Consider the following 23,085-nt stretch of genomic DNA (forward strand, 5'->3'; position numbering starts at 1 on the left):
TTTTGATGTCTTCAATATGAATCTACAATTTTCAGAGTCATGAAAATAAAGAAAACTCTTTGAGGTGTGTCCAAACTTTTGGTCTGTACTGTATACAGCGGAGTTTATGTATGTATGCATGTGTGTGTTTGTGTGTGTGTGTGTGTGTATCCGCTAAAGGAATCCGCACCATTGCATTTACAATCACGAAATTTTGCACAGACACCTCATTTGACCCAAGGAGGGTCATAGACTATGTTTTGAGGGAAGATTTTAACCCCGCGCTTTACAGTTACTCTCTACAAATGCTTATTTACTGTTTGGATGTGTGAGGTAATATACTGGCTGTTTTGACAGTTAGCCTGGATATTTATCAGGTGGCCTATAGTAACCAATTACAGTTCTGCTTCTATTTTGCTACAGGTCATTAATAGGAGCTGTGATTGGTTGCTATAAGCAACAAAGGACATTCTTATTATAAGAACCTTATGTGTCGGTAAAATATGTTTCGGTGGTTTGAGGCAGAGTGGGAGAGAGGGAGGGGGTGAGGGAGTGTAGGAGAGTAGGAGAGAGACAGAGGGAGAGTGGGAGAGAGAGTGAGAAAAAGGGAGAGAAAGAGAGAGTGGGAGGGAGATAAAGTAGGAGAGTGAGGGAGAGTAGGAGAGAGACAGAGACGGGGGAGAGTGGGATTGAGAGAAAGAGAGTGGGAAAGAGGGAGAGTGGGAAAGAGGTAAAGTGGGAGAGAGAGAGTGAAAGAGAGACAGAGACAGGGGGAGAGTGGGAAAGAGAAGGAGAAGGAGAGAGGTAAAGTGGGAGAGAGTGAAGGAGAGACAGAGACAGTGGGAGAGAGAGAGAGTGGGAAAGGGAGAGTGGGAGAGATGTAAAGTGGGAGAAAGGGAGAGAGAGTGGGAGAGAGTGAGAAAGAGAAAAAGAGACAGGGGGAGAGTGAAAGTGGGAAAGAGGGAGAGAGAGGGAGAGAGGTGAAGTGGGAGAGAGAGTGAGGGAGTGTGGGAGAGAGGGAGGAGAGTGGGAGAGAGAGTGGGAAAGAGGGAGAGAGAAACCATGTTACTATCCCGGGTAACGCCGGGTACTACAGCTGGTCTACAAATACAGGGGGGACTGCCGGGTCCAGCAACCACATATACAGTATGTCCACTGATTCAGTTGTGGCTTTTGAACAAGCCATAGTGTATCCAATGGAGTTCCTAAATTCTTTGAAGCCTTCTAGAATGTCACCGCATAGGATCATTTTAAAAATATGAGCCCCAGATAATGTTGCTTAGGAACTTTGCCCCCCCCCAAAAAAAGATAAAAGTGTTTAATACCGTGTATCCTCTTCTACCAAGCGCCTTCCCGATCCATTTAAGGCTGGTTTCAGGCGTCCGTATTTTAAGTACTTGTGACATCCATTTTTAACACGGATGTCACACGTACCCATGTTACCCTATTGTGTACTCACACGGCCGTGTTTTCACACGGACCGTGTGGCCCTGCTATTTCACACGGACATGTGTCCGTTTTTCTCTGGCAGCACGGGTGTCACACGGATCGCACACTGATGTGATCCGTGTGACATCAGTGTGACACATACCAGAGAAAACACGGGTTTTTAAATAAATAGATTTTCTATATTTACCTCTCCCCAGTGATGCTGTCTCCGGCTCTGCTGCCTCCCGCTCCTGACCCCCGCTCATTATTTTCATTGATTATTCACTACAGTGAGAAGCTAGGAGCAGGGGCAGCGTGGTGACAGCGAAGGAGACAGCACCGCCGAGGACAGCATCGCTGGGGACATTGCTAGTGACAGGTGAGTATCCTGCCAGCATTGTGTGTGCAGGGACGTCCAGAAGGTTATCGAATTTCCCAATGAACTCTGATGACCTTCTAATGACTCCCCTGCGACAACTGCGCTACAGCGAGTGTCACGACGGTGACTTCCAGGGGTTCATGAGAGTTCATTGGGAACCCTGATGAGTCACTCTATACTCACCTGTCCCCGGCGGTGCTGTCTTCAGCTGTGCTGTCCGGTGCTGTCCCCGCGATGCTCCGGCTTCCAGATCCTTCGGCAGTGAATAATCAATGAAAATAATGAGCGGGGGTCAGGAGCGGGAGGCAGCAGAGCCGGAGACAGCATTGCTGGATACAGGTAAATATAGAACATCTTTTCATTGCAGAGACACGTGTTTTACCCGGTACGTGTCACACGTATGCAAAAACGGATGTCACACGTGTGACCAGAACCATGCGTGTGACTGGTACCTGATTAAACATGGATGTCTGAAACCAGCCTAAGGCATCTGCGGTTCCCAATCTGACTTGAGAATAAGCAAAGCACAAGGTCAATCTCGCGGTCAGTTATACTCCAGGGGGGTAACCGCCAAATTTCTTTTCATATCTGCACCTGAAGGTAAAACGAAAAACATTGGTTACCAAAAAGCACAATAACCAGCGGTGTATCTAGTCCTTTGTCCATTAACCCCTCACAGGCTACACTGGGGTGAGCGGGGGGGGGGGGGAGGGTGCACTGCTGTCTCCCCTCTGAATTTTGTTATGTCTTTGTGAAAGTAAATTTTAATTTTTAATAAACATTAATTCAAAAAGTATGTGTTGTCCACCTAAGTGTTACCACAGATTTGTAAAAATAAAAAATTGTTAACAAAAAAGAGAAGTTGAAAAAAATGTGAACCTTGCACTTGGAATCTTTTTCCTCTGACATTATACGATGATATAAACTACAACTCGTCCGGGTCCAAAGGTGGAAAAATAAGATGGTGCTGGCTCTCGGAATAAGGGGAAGGAAAAATGGCTGTGCAGCCAAGGGGTTAATAGGAGGACGTCTTCTTACGTCACTTATCAGACGTTGCCAGCGTGTATGTACGGCATGGGCGCACAGGACCATCACCCCGCAGCCGCACCGCCTCCCGGCGCAGGTGAGTATGAGGTAACTGTACAGGGAGCATGTAAGGACACCGGGGCTCCCGCTGCAGATCCCCTAACAGGCCAATCAGCATCCGACCTGCTGACGTCACCACAACGACCCCCTATTGGTCCACACTATCGCAGACGCATCCCGGCCCCGCCCCCCTTCTTGTTCCCCTGGATACGACCGCTCGCGATACGCATGCGTGCCAATAAGACTTCCCATTCGTTTATAAACGCACTTTTGATCCGCCCATCCTCTTGTTCCCCTGGATACGGCCGTGTGCAAGCGCGCCTGCGCAGAGTAGTTGGTTGTGCTAAGTGGGCGGAGCTTTTGGCAGCGCAGGTCCGGATACAAGCGGTTTTACCCTCCGCCTCTTTCTTCACCGGTTGCAGCAGAGATCGCCGTCCTACCGGCCCGCCGGAGCCTCCTGTGAGCGGTAAGTCCAGTAACGACCCGGGCTGAGGAGTCACAGCCGGTGAGAGACCCCTAACATATGTTACACCCGGAGCTGCCATGTCTACTAGTCATTGTGCGGCGCTTCCAGCACTTTCTGCTCATGTTTGTGTTCTACCCTCGTCACCTACTAGGTCCTGGCGCATGAAGGGTTAAACTGTCTGCTGGAAAGATCCATATGTGAAGTGACTGGATGGAGTGGACGGGCTGGCACCAGACTGAGAGACGCATGGGGCTGGGGGGCGATGGACGGGCTGGCACCGGACTGAGGGACGCATAGGGCTGGGGGGCGATGGACGGGCTGGCACCGGACTGAGGGACGCATGGGGCTGGGGGGCGATGGACGGGCTGGCACCGGACTGAGGGACGCATAGGGCTGGGGGGCGATGGACGGGCTGGCACCGGACTGAGGGACGCATAGGGCTGGGGGGCGATGGACGGGCTGGCACCGGACTGAGGGACGCATGGGGCTGGGGGGCGATGGACGGGCTGGCACCGGACTGAGGGACGCATAGGGCTGGGGGGCGATGGACGGGCTGGCACCGGACTGAGGGACGCATAGGGCTGGGGGGCGATGGACGGGCTGGCACCGGACTGAGGGACGCATGGGGCTGGGGGGCGATGGACGGGCTGGCACCGGACTGAGGGACGCATAGGGCTGGGGGGCGATGGACGGGCTGGCACCGGACTGAGGGACGCATAGGGCTGGGGGGCGATGGACGGGCTGGCACCGGACTGAGGGACGTATGGGGCTGGGGGGCGATGGACGGGCTGGCACCAGACTGAAGGACATATGGGGCTGGGGGGCGATGGACGGGCTGGCACCAGACTGAAGGACATATGGGGCTGGGGGGCGATGGACGGGCTGGCACCAGACTGAAGGACATATGGAGCTGGGGGGCGATGGACGGGCTGGCACCAGACTGAGGGACGCATGGGGCTGGCACCGGACTGAGGGACGCATGGGGCTGGCACCGGACTGAGGGACGCATGGGGCTGGCACCGGACTGAGGGACGCATGGGGCTGGCACCGGACTGAGGGACGCATGGGGCTGGCACCGGACTGAGGGACGCATGGGGCTGGCACCGGACTGAGGGACGCATGGGGCTGGCACCGGACTGAGGGACGCATGGGGCTGGCACCGGACTGAGGGACGCATGGGGCTGGCACCGGACTGAGGGACGCATGGGGCTGGCACCGGACTGAGGGACGCATGGGGCTGGCACCGGACTGAGGGACGCATGGGGCTGGCACCGGACTGAGGGACGCATGGGGCTGGCACCGGACTGAGGGACGCATGGGGCTGGCACCGGACTGAGGGACGCATGGGGCTGGATGGAGTGGACGGGCTGGCACCGGACGGAGGGACGCATGGGGCTGGTGGCTTACGGACTAACGACTAGTGGACGGGTGTACGACTAGTGGGCAGGTGGATAAGTGGGTGACAGACAGATGGTATGGCAACTATTGGGTGGGTGACAGACGGACTGGCGACTAGTGGACAGGCAGGTGATGTGTGGATCGGCTAGTGACTTGTGCGTAGGTGGAAGGGAGACAGATGGGCTTGCGACGGGTGGACGGGTGACACAGGCTAGCGATTAGTGGGCAGGTGGATTGGTGTACGCTGAACGGGCTTGCAACTAGTGGACGACTGACGGATGGACTGGCAACGTGTGTGCAGGCGGATGTGCTGGAGATGGACAAAGTGGGCTGGTGGTGGGTAGACAGGCTGGCGAGGAGCGGGCAGTTGGGTGGACAGAGGGGCCGGGGTTGTCACTTATACTGGACAGAGGGACTCGGGTTGGTGACAGACGGGCTGGCGATGGTGCTGGACAGAGGGACTCGGGTTGGTGACAGACGGGCTGGCGATGGTGCTGGACAGAGGGACTCGGGTTGGTGACAGACGGGCTGGCGATGGTGCTGGACAGAGGGACTCGGGTTGGTGACAGACGGGCTGGCGATGGTGCTGGACAGAGGGACTTTTTGTTATCAGGAATATCATGCTTGTAATGTCCACTAATGCTTGGTATTTGCTCCCATAACTGCAGATTTGGCCTGATAACCAGCGGCCCCGATCCTCTCCAGTCCCCGGCTGCTCAGTAGACTGAGTGAATGGTCTCGCAGGCCCCGGTTCATCAGTCCTCAGTAATCTGTGGTCCCAGGACCCTAAGTACAGCCTCCTACTTTCTGCCATTTGCGGCTCTTCCTCTCTCGGATTGGCTGGCTGGGCTCGATGTCACACCGCCCCGATGACGTCACATCAGGCTGATGAAGGAGCCGCAGGTGCCAGGAGATGAGGCGCTGCAGTCACAGATCACTGACGTGGCCGATGGACCGAAGCCTTCCAGTGTTTGGTGACGATTGTGTGACTCTGCACCGTATGTTCATGGATGTGGTATAACATCAGCTTCTGTGGGAATAGTGAGATGTGGTAATATAAAGACCTATAATCCCGCATTCCTGGGCCTCGTCTCTTCAGTTCTGTCTTGTTACTAATGTAACTTGTTATGAATCGATTAAACTCGGTAATGATCGTTACATCTTATAACATCCTTGATCTCGTCACTGACTGTTTTTCATACATTACATTGTGACTTGCTGGCACCATCTCATACACCAGTCGTAATGACGGCCGTGCCCCGGAATAAGGAGCCCCAAAGTCATTAAGAGGCGCCTACTACTTAATCAATGTGGTCATGTTATCAATGGCAGTCGCCCCTGTGCCCCCCACCCCCGTTAGATAGAAAATATCCCTTAAGGGAATCGGTCAGCAGGTTTTGAGCTATAATGTGAGAGCAGCATGATGAAGAGCAATAGTGCCTTATTCCAGCTATGTGTCCCTTACTGGGCTGCTTGGTGCAGTTTTCATAGAATCCCTGGTTTGTCTGATGTAGCAGAGCTAAGAATTCTGGGCTGTGTATAACCCCATCACTGATTGTACACAGGAAGCTGACAATCACTGGTGGGGTTACACAGATTAGCCTGATTGCATTGCACATGAGATGTAATCCTCTAATGATTATCTCCTGCTGATAAAACACTGCCTAGTAAGTGATACATGCTGCAATCAGGACCTCAATCCCTACATCATGCTGCTTTGATTAAATAGCAAAACCTGGTGACAGATTCCCTTTATGATGTACCCCTGTCATGAGCTTTACAATACACCTTAACATTTCCCAGCTCCTAATATATTTTAGCTCTATCTTTATCTGATCAGATCTAATTAATAAGACAGAACACTCAGTAATGAGTTCAGTGTAACTATTGTGTTTATTCTTTGCTACATTGTAACAATCGTGTGGAAAAGGTTAAATGTTCTGCTCTTCGGGAGGTTCAGCTCTTCCGCCCTCCATGACTCACACTTTCCTATGTGGTGAAGCTGCTGTATTTGCACTGATAATTAAGCCAAATACGTCTGATAACGCTATAGAGAGCGATCTCTACCCCCCACCCCCCAATATTACCAGGTAGAGCACTTTTTGAGCGGCTATAGATCGGCTCAGGATCCCATTTCCGTCGCGGTGCTTTGGTTACATAAGAGAAGTTGGGTATTTTAAGATTTTAAGAGCTCAGTGTCGTAACAATGTTTTCTAGTTCGCCACCTTGTTTAGAAAACTTTCTGAAGACTGATTGATACATTGTAACAATAACAACAAGATGTAAGGAAGTAATAGGTGGCTGTTGGGCAGCCGGGGGATTGTCTGGAAGGATGGACTTGTGATGAGCCGGGACGTTTTCACCCTCGGATGTAATGAGAATCTACCCCCCCCCCCCCCCTCCGCCGTATGTTATCAGAGGTCAAACAGGACCTGAGGGTTCAGAAGGTATCGTCATATAAATATATTCCTTTTAGCCTCCGATTTCAGTTGTTTATATTGGTCACGTGAGTCTCTCCTTACTGCAGCAGTGTGTGTGTGTGTGTGTGTGTGTGTGTGTATATATGTATATATATGTGTGTATATATATATATATATATATATATATATATATATATATATATATATATATATATATATATATATATATATATATATATATATATATATATATATATATATATATATATATATATATATATATATATATATATATATATATATATATATACACACACATATATTATATATTATATTTATAATAATATTTCTCTTGCTAATTTCCTCTGGCCGCTTTTTGCCCATGCGAGTCGCAGTGTGATATTCTCCTTCTAGTATCAGCTGATGATGATTCCCGCACACGGGCTCAGCAGCTGTCACCATTTGTGACCTCTCCGCAGAGGAAGCATGACGCTGCTTGATCCGGCCTTTCCGGTTCTAGCAGTATATTCTCAAAACAGCACAGCTTTCCTGTCTGATTACGGCTTCTTTCACACATCAGGCACAATCCGGCTCCAAATACTATGCACCGTATGGGGTGAAAAAACTGGATCCATTGCAGAAGTCCATTCCATGTGGACCGTCCGTTTTTTGACGGATGCGGTTTGATACTGAGCATGCGCAGATGAGTTTTTTGGCCGCAGGATGCCGCATCCGGTGTCCATAGGCTTGCATTGTAAATCGCGCCGGATGCGATTTTTTTTTTTTTTTTTTTTTTTTTTTTTTCCACCGCAGACAAACGTTGAGAGCAACGTTCCATCCGGCCGCCGCATCGGCTAAATATGCTGCATCCAGCATAAACTGTACACAACACAAGGCCATGCGGCACAATCCGGCGCTAATGCAAGTCCATGAGGGAAAAAACGCAACCAGCGGCAAAAAAAAACGTTGCATTTTTTTCTGTAAAGCGCTTCCATAGTTATAACTAGTGATGGGCGAGCGTGCTCACTGCTCGTTACTCAATCAAGCGCAACTTGAGTACCGAGTATAATGGAAGTCAATGGGAAACTCAAGCATTTTGATACTCTGATGCCCGATCGAGTAACTAACTTTGGTCAGCACGCTCGCTCGTCAGTAGTTTAAGAAACCATTCATATTCTTTTTATTTTTTGTAATCGTACTTTTATTTTGATTATTTTAATATATTATATTTATGCCAAGTAAGACTGATCTGATTGCCATATTTTAAAGGGATTGTCCAGTATTCATGAGTATAGATCAAAACGGTAGAGATCTGACACTCCACTTACCTCATCTATATTGATTACCTATCCTTAGGTTAGGTTCTAAGCGTGGGGGGGGTCTGCCTACCCAATAATCGATCCCTGACAGTAGCAGCTAAGCTGCAGTACCCCGGAATGGCCACTACACAATGTATGGCATCTGGCTGCCACTAAAGCTCCAGATAGTTGATTAGAGGAGGTGTCTGGTATCGGACCCTCACCAATCTGATATGGATGATCTGTGCTAAGGATAGGTCCTCAGTATACAAGTACTGGACGAATCTCAGCAACCAAGTGGCTAGTGCACCAGAATGTTTTGCCTGGTATTGATACTTTATTGCCCACACTACTTGGGTGTCAGCCTGCTGGCGGGTGGTGCAAGCTACTGTCAGCCATTTTTGGTGGCGGCTTATCTCCGGGGATAAGCGTTGCTATTTATCAATCCTCCTCTCCCCTAATATAATGAGTAGTCAGGTTTCCCACCCACCCCCCCCCTTTCCCATTAAGTGTTCATCTAGTCCCATTTACTGTGTATTGGGACTTTTATGTATAACACTAAAATAGCCTATACACCATTTTTTTGCAAAGCAGATCTGTACTCATCAATGTCCTGGTGGATCCCATCTGCCTCCAGTATTGATTGATCATGAGGTTTCTCGCTCCCCCTTCATTTATTGTCATAGGACCTCAGGTGACTTTGCACTTCGTCTGGCCATACACAATGGACATCTGTCAGCCGATCACTACTTTTAGCCGGTAGCTGACCCTCCCGACTCCCCCATGCACCTGTGATCTCTGAGGGAGCTGCTGCGCTGGAAATGGCCTATCTTACCCATTGACAAAAAGGATTGGACAGCTGACTTTCAACCGCCTGATCCTTATGTCCCCCCCTCCGGCCAACGTTTATCTAATGTGTATGGAGGGCCAATAGGCTAGCCATCCAGATTAGATACTTTTGGATCAATGGAAATCTATTGGCCATGATTGGGGCAGGAGTAAGTTGCTGTCAGTCACTACAAGCCGCGCGTTCCCCTGTGTTGGAATCCATCTGCCTGATCATTCTCTTCCCCAATATCTGCCTTCAGGGGACAGGGTGGAGGCCATAAACCTCGGATTGTTTGTCCGGTTCCACCACATTGTGTGTGGCCAGGTTCATGCCGCCTCCGGAGTGTTGTCCATGTGACCGTGGTCTTTATATAGCATCTTGTACCTGTGTTGCAGCCTGGAAGTGAGCAGGTGCTGTGGGACGCTATCTTCCTGCCCTTGCCGTCCTGTCTCTAAACCTGCTGTACTGTGGGCATTTCTCATGTAACTAACATGTCTAACATTGCAGATATGGCTCGAGGACATCAGAAGATCCAATCCCAACAGAAGAACGCCAAGAAGCAGGCAGAGCAGAAGAAGAAACAAGGACACGACCAGAAAGCTGCCGCTAAAGCCGCTCTAGTGTTCACCTGCTCCGTCTGTCGGGTAATGCCGAGCAGTAATATTCTGTAAACTGACCGTGTGTCTGCGGGAACGTGAGATCTGGTAGAGCTGCGGCGTCTCGTCTGCTCTGTACCGGTCACCACATCCTGCTGTCACCCACCATATGTTCACACGGATGTAACGCTCTGTACTAGTAAATGTGTCCCTGTTATTCGCCTCGCCTAGTAGGGTTGTAAAGGGGTTGAGGAATGCTTCTAATTTCCATATGTAGGACTGAGCTTTTAACGGGGCTGAGACAACCATCAGATTCCGGGGTGTTGTGTATGTGGGTCTTAAAGGGAACCTGTCACCATATATTCAGAATATTTGCCTAACGGTCGGTGCGGAGCAGACTGGTCGGATGGGTGTCTCCGTTCTCCAGGTCCACGCCTCCTCTTTCAGCCATCTTTGTCCTCCTTCTGAAGCTACTAGCCGACATTGAGGTCCTGCGCAGGCGCACTACAATACAGTTGAACCTCGCTTAACGAGTAACCCACTTAACGAGAATTTCGCTTAACAAGCAAAGCTTTCTGTAAATTTGTAACTCTGTTTACGAGGAAGCTTTGCTGTACGAGCAAAACACTCACCGCACACACTTCCGGTTCCGTACATCCACCACGCTCTAACCCGCTCTTGCAGTCCACACAAGCACGCACACACATACAGTATTATGCTCACCTTGCCTTCCGTTCCATCGCCGGCCTCATGGTTCTTGTAGTTCGCCAATACATCGCGACGAGGGAGGAATCCTCGCGGCGAACTACAAGACCCAGGAGGCCGGCGATGGAACGGAAGGTAAGGTGACCATATGCGTACCTTCTGATCCATTGCCGGCCTCCTGGGTCCTGTAGTTCACCGCTCCAGGATGTGAATCTGCAACCATAGCGACGAGGCAGGAACTTCGGCTGTCAGACGCTACTCAAAGGCAGCGCCGTCGTAATGGTTACCCAATACACAGCCCGTACTACCGAACAGCAAGTCCAAGGAGACCGGCGATGGAACGGAAGGTAAGGTGAGCATTGTGTTTGCGCGCGCGCGTGTGTGTTTGTGCGCGCGCGTGTGTGTTTGTGCGCGCGCGTGTGTGTGTGTTTGCGCGCGCGTGTGTGTGTGTTTGCGCGCGTGTGTGTGTGTGTGTTTGCGCGCGTGTGTGTGTGTGTGTTTGCGCGCGTGTGTGTGTGTGTTTGCGCGCGTGTGTGTGTGTGTGTTTGCGCGCGTGTGTGTGTGTGTGTTTGCGCGCGCGTGTGTGTTTGCGCGCGCGCGCGCGTGTGTGTGTTTGCGCGCGCGTGTGTGTGTTTGCGCGCGTGTGTGTGTTTGCGCGCGCGCGCGTGTGTGTGTTTGCGCGCGCGCGCGTGTGTGTGTTTGCGCGCGCGCGTGTGTGTGTTTGCGCGCGCGCGCGCGTGTGTGTGTTTGCGCGCGCGCGTGTGTGTGTGTTTGCGCGCGCGCGTGTGTGTGTGTTTGCGCGCGCGCGTGTGTGTTTGCGCGCGCGCGCGCGCGCGTGTGTGTGTGTTTGCGCGCGCGCGTGTGTGTGTGTGTTTGCGCGTGTGTGTGTGTGTCTTTGCGCGCGCGTGATATGGCACAATAGGGGACCAGAATGGGACATTTAACAAGTTGTGGAACGTATTGTCTGCATTGCATTGTTTCCTATGGGAAATCTTGCTTTGCTGAATGAGTAACTTGGTTAACAAGCACAGTCCCAGAACGGATTGTTCTCGTTAACCAGGGTTCCACTGTACTTTGATCTGCTACTCAGGGCAGATCAAAGTGTTCCTGCGCAGGACCTCAGTTGGCAAGTGTAGATGACATAGAATGCATCATCAACACTAGCTTCAGAAGGAGGACAAAGATGGCCAAAAGAGGAGGTACGGGACCCGGAGAACAGCGCCACCCTTCTGACCAGTCTGCTGCGCACCGACAATTAGGTAAGTATTATGAACACCCGGTGACAGGTTCCCTTTAATTACAGCCTACAGGAGGGTGAGCAATGGTTGTCTTGGCAGTTGTCCTGTCCGACATGCGGCAGTGACTGAAGTGGAAAGAGGCGCTGCACAACCCCTTCAGTTATCAGTCTGCAGAGCGCACTCCTTATTGTGAGTTATGCCAGAGCCCTTTAAATACGGCTTCATTATAGACGTGGCACTAGTGTGACCATAATGTTGGAAATCAAGCCCCTCCGGATTGACTTGTTAGGGGGTATTCTAACCTAAACTAGTTATCGCTATCCAAAGGACCATCACTCATCTATAGGGATCTGCAATGTCATAGACTTGAATAGCATGTAAGATCAAATGTGCGACCCGATTGTCTATCCATCTCCTGGCCTGGAAGGGGTTATCCAAACACGATAAATGGTTAAAATTGAAAGGTGTAAAAATAATAATCAGTGAAATTTGGTTGTTATAAATTCTGTTTTCAAGAACCGAGGGATTTTTAATTCCCTAGTTTACTGCTCGTTTTTTTAAGTTTGTATCTACCACTGCAGCACTTAAAAGCTCTTTGCTTTAGAACTTGTAAGCGCTGATCTAAAGTGCTGAGGACTCCAGGCCACATCAGTGCTCCCGTGCTGCTCTGATGCTGCAGGGACCGTCCCATAGTAAAGGGGGAAGCTAGGGAGAAGTGGGAGATTGACCTTCAGAAAACCCCACCTAATGAGGACCTTTTTGCCAAATTTTTCTTGTTAATCTGGAAATACAATGTAATAGTGGAGCAATCAAAAGTAGGGGCGACCAGCACAATTGAATACTCACTGGGAAGGTGACAGGACGGTGAACTCAGTGACGCAAGATTATAGGAATATCAAAAAAAATGTATTCATTTATATAGCGCCATTAATTCCATTGGGCTTTACATACATCCTCATCACTGTCCCCATTGGGGCTCACAATCTAAAGGCCCTATCAGTATGGTCTTTGGAGGGTGGGAGGAAACCCAAGCAAACACGAGGAGAACATACAGACTCCTTACAGATGTTGTCCTTGGTGGGATGCAAACCCAGAACCCCAGCGCTGCAAGGCTGCAGTGCTAACCACTAAGCCACTGTGCCACCCATGAGATTAAAGCACAGGTTTGTCCCAAACAACTGTTGTCCGTATGTGACCCGTACCAACCCATCTTTTGTCTCTCCTTTGCAGACCTATAAAGATGGCGGCACGGTGGCTCAGTGGGTAGCACTGCAGTCTTGCAGTGCTGGGGTCCTGGGTTCAAATCCCACCAAGGACACCATCTGCAAGGAGTTTGTATGTTCTCCCCGTGTTTGCGTGGGTTTCCTCCGGGTTCTCCGGTTTCCTCCCACACTCCAAAGACATAGTGAGCCCCAATGGGACATTGACAATGTATGCAAAGCGCTGTGGAATTATTGGCGCTGTATAAGTGAAGACATAATATTATCATCAAAGTATTTGCTACCTAATGAGTTAATCCTTAATGGGTGTAATCTGATCTTTTTCACTGTGCTCCTTCCTCCTGTATGAGCTGCTATCTGATAACACCCACTTGATTTTAACTAAAGGTACCGTCACACTAAGCAACATCGCTGCTGAGGCACAACTTGCTAGCGATGTTGCTGTGTGTGACATCCAGCAACAACCTGGCCCCTGCTGTGAGGTCGTTGGTTGTTGCTGAATGTCCTGGACCATTTTTTAGTTGTTGTTCTCCCGCTGTGAAGCACAGATCGCTGTGTGTGACAGCGACAGATCAACAACTGAATGTGCAGGGAGCAGGAGCCGGCTTCTGCTGAGGCTGGTAACCAATGTAAACATCGGGTAACCAAGAAGCCCTGTCCTTGGTTACCCGATATTTACCTTCGTTACCAGCGTCCGCCGCTCTCAGCTGTCAGTGCCGGCTCCCTGCATACGTAGCAGAGTACACATCAGGTAATTAACCCGATGTGTACTGTGGCTAGGTGTGCAGGGAGCCAGCGCTAAGTGGTGCGCGCTGGTAACCAAGGTAAATATCGGGTTGTTACCCGATATTTACCTTTAGTTACCCAGCGCAACATGCTTCCATGTGTAGCCACGCTCCAGCGATCCTTGCCAGGTCAGGTTGCTGGTGGGATCGCTGGAGCGTCGCAGTGTGACATCTCACCAGCAACCTCCTAGCAACTTACCAGCGATCCCTATCAGGTTGTATCGTTGTTGGGATCGCTGGTAAGTTGTTAAGTGTGCCTGGGCCTTAACATTAACTCATTAGGTGTCAATGCTTTAGTTGGGCAGATATTTGCTAACAATGGGTAAAAAAAAAAAAAGTTGTAGGGTATGTCCGCACGCTGCAGCTTTAGGTTCATCACAAACTTGCACCTTGTGGCCCAAAAAATGCATGCGCCTTCTGACCATGCGCCTTCTGACCATGCGCCTTCTGACCATGCGCCTTCTGACCATGCGCCTTCTGACCATGCGCCTTCTGACCATGCGCCTTCTGACCATGCGCCTTCTGACCATGCGCCTTCTGACCATGCGCCTTTTATCACTAATGGGGGGGAAACCGCAAGGAAAAAGGCAAAAAGAATTGACATGCTGCATCTTTATTTTCACCACAAACCTGCAGCCATAAAAAAATAAAGCGACATGCGCACAGCAAAACTAAAATCCCATAGAAATGCTGGGGAAGGAAATGCATGCAGTTTTGTACCACAAACTGCACCCAACAATCGCGGCATAAAACGCAGCGTGTGCATGGGGCTGTACTCTGCTCTTTCGCTTCTATTGCATCCCGTATCCAGGTTGACATGAGAAATTTCAGTAAAGGAAGCCGTGTGCCATATATTTGTTCAGGGGATGGATGTCTCTCCCGAATCCTCCGTACAGATGTGGCTCTGAAGTGTGAGGGAGACATAAGCGAATACTCCTCCGGTATTAGCCGCTCTCTCCTGTAAGGTAATGTCTGGGAGATGTGGGATCCGATCAGGCCTGAGTGCGGAGCTCGTCTCCCGCAGACGTGTCTGCCGTCCACCCCCTGCAGCTCTCCATAACCACCAAGCATTGCTTCATCGCAGGCGTGGATGCAGAAAGAAGAGGCCTCTGCCAGAACAATAGATGGGCCCTTTGCAGTCATCATAATGTAAAATCCCCTTCTTTTTGGAGGTGGTTGTGGCCCCCTTAGACCCCTGTGCAGTTGCATTAGACATATTCATCCATCCCCTCGTCCTCCAGAGACCATCATGCCATAGCCGCAGGGTTGTATGTGGCCCTAGGTATCTGATATTTCACAGCTGTTTAACTTGTGTTCTAAAGTGATGATATTTAGTATTCACAGCAAGAAGTGTCTAGCGTGCACTGACTTACCGGCCGTTAGGCTATGTGCGCACAGTGCGTTTTTCTCGGCGTTTTTCAGGTGCGTTTTTGGCCTCAAAACTGCATGACTTTGCTTCCCCAGCAAAGTCTGAGTTTTCAATTTTGCTGTCCGCACACAACTGTTTTTTTAAGCTGCGTTTTTGAGCTTGAAAAAAAAAAATGGACATGTCAATTCTTTCCTGCGTTTTTCTGTTTTTTTTTTCCCCCCATGCAATGCATTGGAAAAACGCAGCAAAACGCAGAAATCCAAAACGCAGCCAAAAACGCACCGAATCGCGGTAAAAACGCATGCGTTTGACGCGGTTTTTTTCGACGCAGGTGCGTTTTTGTGCGTTTTTAGCGGCCAAAAACGCAGCGTCAAAAAGACGCAGTGTGCGAACCTAGCCTTAATCATAGAAAGTAAGATAACCGGCGCCTGAAGGTTCTCTTCACTTGATATTGTTGCTCGAGCACCTTCTCCAGAATGCATATAAGACGGCGACCAGCTGTTGTGACCCTACCTCTTCTAGTATGGCCTGACAGCCCAGGATATGCTGGGAGTTGTAGTGTACAACCACTATCTTGATGCTGATCTTGCGTCGATGGAATATAAATGCCTCTATAGATCCCTGTATCAATCGGCTCATAGACCTTGTAGAGACACCGTATTGGGAAATATGAACAATGCTATTGTATTAAGATGGTCCGTTACATTTCCATACTCATTGTTATTCTTTACTTTACAGACACAAATGCCAGATCCCAAAACCTTCAAGCAGCACTTTGAGAGTAAACATCCGAAGGTGCCCCTTCCCCCGGAGCTGGTTGGCGTCGAAGCCTAGAGTGTAAGGTAAGTTCTCCGCACCCAAATAATGAGATGAGGCTTCCCCTACACATCGGTCATGTCCACCGCAGGATCAGAATAGAAATCTGCAGAGATAAGGACCTCAGTGTAATAAAACCCGTTACAATGGTACAGTCTGAGCGAATAGTGACAGGTGTTGTCTCTGATAACCACTTCCCATGGGGCTTAATGGCCTAATTTAATATAATGGGACAGTGGAAAGGCGACTGTCCCTTGCTGGTTCAGGTCTGCTACAGGAGAAGTGGCCAGCCCAGCTTATGGTGGGGATCAACTGATTCCCCCCCCCCCTGCCCTCCCCATGTCTCGCAATTATAACCTTCCTGACATAGTATGTGCAGATATACGGAGCGGGCTCAGGAGCCTGCACCATCCCTGATAGATGCTGGCTGTGTTGCACAAAAAAAATAAATATTTAGTATCACTGCATGGTAAAAGTCACATCTACCAAAATATAAAATGAACACCGTAAATAGAAATAACTGCCGTTCCCTAAAAAAAAACAATACAATGATAATGTACACCAAAGAGTCAGTACATACAGTGGAACCTTGGTTAACGAGGACAATCCGTCCTGGGACTGTGCTTGTTAACCAAGTTACTCGTTCAGCAGAGCAAGGTTTCCCATAGGAAACAATGCAAGGCAGACAATTCCTTCCACAACTTGTTAAATGTCCCATCCTGGTCCCCTATTCTGCCATTCCACACATGCACAAACACACGCACATTATGCTCACCTTACCTTCCGTTCCATCGCCGGTCTCCTGTGACTTGCTGTTCGCTAGTACAGGATGTGCATCTGGTAACCATCACGACGAGGGAGGAACTTCCACTGCCAGAGCGCTGACGTCAAAGGCAGGAGCCGCTTGCCTCTGGATTGCTCAACGCGCAGCCTTTGAGTAGCGTCTGATAGGGGAAGTTCCTGCCTCTTCGCGATGCTTGCCGATACACTTCCTGGAACGGCGAACTACAGGACCCAGGAGGCCGGCGATGGAACGGAAGGTAAGGTGAGCATCATACTGTGTTTGTGTGTGTTTGTGCGTGCTTGTGTGTGTGTGGACTGCAAGAGCGGGTCAGATCGCGGTTAAAGTACGGAATCGGAAGTGTGTGCGGTGAGGATTTGCTCGTACAGTAAAGCTTTCTCGTAAACTGAGTTACAAATTTACAGAAAGCGTTGCTCGTTAGGCAAAATACTCGCTAACTGGGTTACTCGTTAAGCGAGGTTCCACTGTATAGGGTCACACAGCGACATGCATTCTCCGTCAAGTCGCCCAACAAAAAACTGCAACTAATTTAGAGCTGTGGCCAAATACCAGACAAGTCGCAGTCACATGTGGCCGGCATTGACATTTACGGTAAGTGAGTCAAGACCCGTTTACGACCAGCGGATGTTCGGCTAAACTCCAGCCGTTCCTTCACGTGTGCACTACACGCAGCAGGGGGCAGTAGGTTTAGCTTTTTAAACTAAGGTTTGGGGTTTTGGAAATTTTGGGTGTACTGATGTAAGACGCAGCTTAATTTTTCTTTATTTTTTTTCTTTAGGGAACTCCTTCACTGTACCGACTGTTCTCGGGTGGCTTAAATGAAAGGGGCTCTTGGAAACCGCCACGTTTTTATGCCGTTCCCTTCACAGGGGTCCGTACAGCGACCCCCAAATGTACAGTTATTTACTAATTTGTAAATCTCAAAGTTGGGCAATTCTCAAATTTTTACAGTTGTAATTATATTGATTTGCTGTCCATAATGTGTATAATTTGTTCAATAAAGTAGTACCTTGATTTTACAAGTGTCAGATCATTGTGAACCTTAGAGAAGCTGCCGGGCGATGGATATGCATATACAGCTCCTACTATGCTGGTAGACGGCTGAAGGAAGGGAGTGTATATGACATGGACGTCATGAAACGTCACATACTACAGGGTTTAGCTTTATTCTCTGGGGGGGGGGTCAAGGGTAGATGAGGGGGGGTTATCTGGTGAAAAGTTATAACCAAACCACAGAATAAGGCTATGTGCCCACGCTGCGGATTTGCCACGGATTTCCCGAAAATCTGCAGCAGCAGCACTTCCAAGCCATTTCAATGGCACTTTGGAAATGCTGTGTCCATGCTGCGGATTTTTCCGCTGCGGATTTGCCGCGGATTTTGATCCGGAAAAATCTGCAGCATGTCAATTGTTTGTTGCAGATTTGGTGCGGATTTTGGGTATAGAATGGGGGGGAAAAAAAAAAAAAAAATCCGCGGGTGCGGATTTGCCGCGAAAGTCGCGGATTTTCATGCAGAAAAATCCGCAGGTACATTCTACCGTGGACACATAGCCTAAGGGATAACTTGTGGGGCCCTGACCAGTGGGATCCGCACCGATCAGCAGAATTTTATCCTTGTCACCATTCACTCTATGGGGCTGCTGAGTGCTATGCTCAACTTTTCCACCAGTCCATCTACCTATCTTTCCATTTTCTTCCTAGCCGCTAAACCCAATATTAGACTCCTATTTGCTCTTCAGATGGCCATTACACTGACGCAGAGCCTGTTTCTTGGTGTAGAAGCCTTATCTGAGCATGCTCAAATTTGAGCAAGTCATTGTGAAGGGGGGGTGAGGAAGTGAGCTGTGACACCCCCCCCACCTACTGTGAGTGGTGGATTCTGTGCTATCCACTGTGTGTAAGGATCTTAGATTTCATTGTTATCCTGTCTATGATAATGACTAAAACGCATACAGCTGCACACTGAAAAGCCAAAAATGTGTAAGGCAAAATATGGTACTGCATTACTGCAAAAGAGATATTTAGTTTATGTATTGGCCAATGCATGTAAGGCCGGAACCAATGGCAAGGTAATCTCTGTAATCCGGGAACTTAACTTTAAATGCCCCTATCTAGGTTAAAAACATCCATGTCTGGGCAAAATGCCACTATTTGGACTACAAACCTCCATGTATGGGCAGCTAGGCTCCTGCTATAATGGTTATGAACACAGCCAGGTCTTAGGGCGGAGTGCTCAGTCAGACTCACTACAAATATCCAAAAAACTGACCCGCACATCCAACAAATGTGAACAGGTGCGAACTGAAAAACATAGTAACTATAAATGCATACAGCTGCACACTGAAAAGCGAAAGACATAGATGTTTTTAACCTAGATAGGGGCATTTAAATTAGGTTCCCGGATTAGCGATTTCCTTGCCGTTGGTTTCCGGGCTTACATGCATTGGCTAATACATAAACTAAATATTTCTTTTGCAGTAATGCAGTGCCATATATTTCCTTGTACATTTTTGGCTTCTCAGTGTGCGGCTGTATGCATTTTATAGCTACTATGTTTTTTCAGTTAGCACCTGTTCACATTTGTTGGATGTGCAGGTCAGTTTTTTTTATTTTTATGATGAGACTGCTGCAAAGTCATCTGTACAGAAGTATGCTAATTGCAAGCCAGTTTTTTTATTTATTTTTTTTCTGGGAATTGTTCTATAGAAAGTGAAGTAACATCAAAGAAATTTGCACTGCGGAAGGAATTGCTATCCGTATTTTTATTTTTGGATGGAGAATTTTTCGTATTACAGTGGCAGCTTTGTGCAAGAGGTCTCACAAAATCCTATTCACGCCATGTGAGAAAACTTAGCAGTTTAACCCCTTCATGACACATGACATACACTTAGGGTGCAACCGCACTTTGCGTTTCCGCCTGCTTTTTAGGTCCGTTTTGAGAAGCTCCTTTTGCCTGCCAAAAGGCATGTGTTTTGATTTTCCAGCAAAGTCAATGGAAAATGGTGATTTTCAGACCCCACTTTGCGTTTCTAAACGCTGCGTTTAACTTGCATATTTTGTGGCAAAAACCATCCGTTCAAAGAAGCAGCATGTCATTCGTTTTTGCCACTTTGGGTGCGTTTTGCTAACATTGAAGTCAATGAGAAATGTCAGTCAAAAACCAAGATTTCTGGAAATTCCTGCGTTTTACCTGCTTTTTCAGTGGAGAAAACATGCGTTTTGCACATCAAAATGATGATTTCATATGTCCCTTTACACACACACACACACAATCCGACAATTAAAATTAAGAGAAATATGCTTTTAATGCTATTTTACCGATAAAATGTATATTACCGCTATAATTTTATGAAATATCTATATTTTCATTATTTTGCACATTAATATAGATCTGATCCTTTTTTTTTTTTTTTTTTTTTCTTTTTTCATTGTTTTTGACATTTTAATCTTTATTAAGCAGTATCTTGATGTTCAAAATGCATCTGTCAAAACGCAGGTGAAAAAGCATGTAAAAAGCACTGAAAACACATCTAAAATGCGGTAAATACGCATGCGTTTTCAGCGCTAAATTTCTGAAAAAGGCAACTTTGGTCAAATCAATTAAGCCCAAAACGTGCGTTTAGAACTGCAAGTAGGAGAACGCAAAGTGCGGTCGCACCCTTATATCATGTCCCTGCCTTTGATGCGGGCTCGTACCTATTTATCTATTATGCTCTTATATACTTGTCACATCAGTCCATTGTTAAGGATCACCGACCTGTATCAGCATTGAATCCTTGTTCACTGGATTGGCGTTAGAGTACGGTTACACTTGCCTATGACTCGTGCAAGTGTCGCATTGGTATCACCCGGCACATCCGCACACTCTCCTGACAGGAGCGGCTCAGCTGCATATATTCCTATGCAGCTGAGACGCTCCTGTCAGGAGAGTGTGTGGCCGTGCCGGGTGAGGCCATGCAAGACTTGCACGAGTCAAACGCAAGTGAAACTCCGGCCTTGGCCATATAGGCACATCCATTTTGGTTTTTAATCATTTTTCATATATTCTGTATAATAAAGAACATATATGTATTAGTGATCCAGTTTATGTAGCATACGCACTCTTCTCTCCCCCCCCCCCCCCCCTTCTCTTTACTCACAGTCATGACTGTTCTCCTGTGAAAGCCATTACATAGCCGCCATTCATTGGAGACTGATTTTTGCTATACATAGCAGTGCTGATGCATTGCTGTGTATAGTAGAAATGACTGGATGATTGCGGCTTCAATACAGTGTAAAGTAAAGAAAAATGGTTTTCAAAATCTAAAGAAAAAAAAATAGTTAAGTTTTTTAATCACCCACGTTTTGCTCTATTATATATAAAAAATAAATACACCTTTGCTATCACTGCGTGCATTAAAGTCTGATCCATCAAAATATAGAATAAATTAATCCAATCAGTAAATGGTGTACTGAGATTAAAAAGAAATCAAAAAGCCAGATCTACGGTTTTTGGCCAGCGCAACATTGTAATAAGAGGCGGTCAAAATATCTAATCTACCCCAAAACTGTGTACGGGCTGTAAAAATAAGCCCTAAGGCCTCTTTCACACGTCCATGAAAATCACGCACGGTTTTTCACGGACGTGTGAAAGGTGCGTATTGCCCTCGGTGTGCCGTGTGTATGGCACACGTGTGTTATCAGTGATGACACACGGAGAACAGGAACTTTCTACTCACCTGTCCCTGGCTTCGCTGTCCGTGGTGCTGATCTGCGGTCTCCGGTCCTGCCGACTCCCCGCTGCTGCTGCTTCCGGCCGCAGTGAAGTGAATATTCAATGAGCATAATGAGCGGCGGTCGGCAGCAAGTGACAGCAGCGGCAGAGACAGGAGGGCAGGAGAAGGTGAGTAAAGTTTTTTTTTTCTCTTTTTTTCTCTCAGACACACGTCTTTTCTCCGGTGCGTGTCACATGGAACACATCCGTGTGGTCCGTTTGCATTACATGTGACAGCCGTGATGCCGGAGAGGAGACTGACATGTCGGCGTGAGAAACACACGGACACGCGTAAGTACGGAATGGACACACGTTCCGTGCGAAAATACTTACGTGTGTCCAAAACCATAGGAATACATAGGTCCATGTGTGTACGTGTCTCCGGTACGTGAGAAAACTGCCAAACACGTACACGGAGGCACGAACGTGTGATAGAGGCCTAACAGAGCCTAATACCACAAAAATTGAAAATGTTACAGGTCTCGTATGACCTCAGTTTTACTGTATAGTGATCGTGGAAATAAAAATTAGGAATTTTTTCTTTTCTTCTTTTCACCCCTCCTTCCAGTGCATCATATGATAAAATTAATAGTGTCAGTCAAACGTCACATCCTACAAAAAAAAAAAATGCCTCAATATGGCTGTCGACAGAAAAATAAAGTTGTGGCTTTTGGAAGGGGCGGAAAAACCAAAAACACAAAATAGCCTGGCTGTGGAGTTAAATTAATGTATAAATGTACATTAATATACTGTATATTTTACCCTTTATGCATGTGGAAACATGCCCCTAGAATATTGTAGGGAAGGGGATGAAGGCAAATGACCCAATAAGCAAGCAAGAAGCCAGAAAAACCTGCAGGTGCAGCGCTGTCATGCTTGTCATTTTTCCCTATTGACTTACAGCTACTATCAAGCTGCAGGGTTTTTGCTGAAAAAAATGAAAATAAATTGCTATATGAAACGCCTTCAAGGCTCTAGCAATCTGGTCTTTCAGGTGGGAATGCTTAATCATAAAGATCCCCTAATAAGGTGCTCAAACACTATAAGGGTCTGTGCGCACTGGAAAATGTTTCAGTAAAATCCGCACCCGCGGCAAAAAAACGCACCCAAAATACACATGCGGTTTATCCGCGGGTTGGTCCCTGCGGTTTTTAATCTATGGTTAAACCGCAAGTACCTGCAGAAAAGAAGTGACATGCTACTTCTTTTTGCTGCAGAAATTCTACAGCAAAACCTGTAGGGGAAAAAAATGCAGTGTGCGCTCAGCATTTTTGTTTTCCCATAGATTTTGCTGGGAAGGACTGCAGGAAGGTTATGAACAAAAACTGTACCTTTTCTGCAGCAAAAACCGCAGCAAAAAACAGTGTGCGCACAGGACCTAAAAGTTTCAAAAAGCTCCCATGAACAAATAAAAAGCATGAAATTGCTCACAAGAGTCAAAACACCATAAAACAAAAATATTTAATGGTTTTTTTTTTTATTAAAATTTTTTTTAAATATTACAATTATTTCTGTTA

General features: G+C 47.9%; 1 protein-coding gene across 1 annotated transcript; it reads left to right on the forward strand.

Annotated features, from left to right (window-relative positions):
• The first annotated feature begins 3,227 nt into the window (after nt 1-3,227).
• ZNF706 (zinc finger protein 706) lies at nt 3,228-17,836 on the forward strand. The gene is made up of 4 exons (XM_075316225.1): nt 3,228-3,338; nt 9,791-9,927; nt 15,935-16,038; nt 17,593-17,836. The coding sequence occupies exons 2-3, from the start codon at nt 9,793-9,795 to the stop codon at nt 16,028-16,030; spliced, it is 231 nt and encodes a 76-aa protein (XP_075172340.1). The 5' UTR covers nt 3,228-3,338; nt 9,791-9,792; the 3' UTR covers nt 16,031-16,038; nt 17,593-17,836.
• Nucleotides 17,837-23,085: the final 5,249 nt, after the last annotated feature.

The sequence above is a fragment of the Anomaloglossus baeobatrachus genome, chromosome 6 (assembly GCF_048569485.1).
Source record: "Anomaloglossus baeobatrachus isolate aAnoBae1 chromosome 6, aAnoBae1.hap1, whole genome shotgun sequence".
Lineage (NCBI taxonomy): Eukaryota > Metazoa > Chordata > Amphibia > Anura > Aromobatidae > Anomaloglossus > Anomaloglossus baeobatrachus.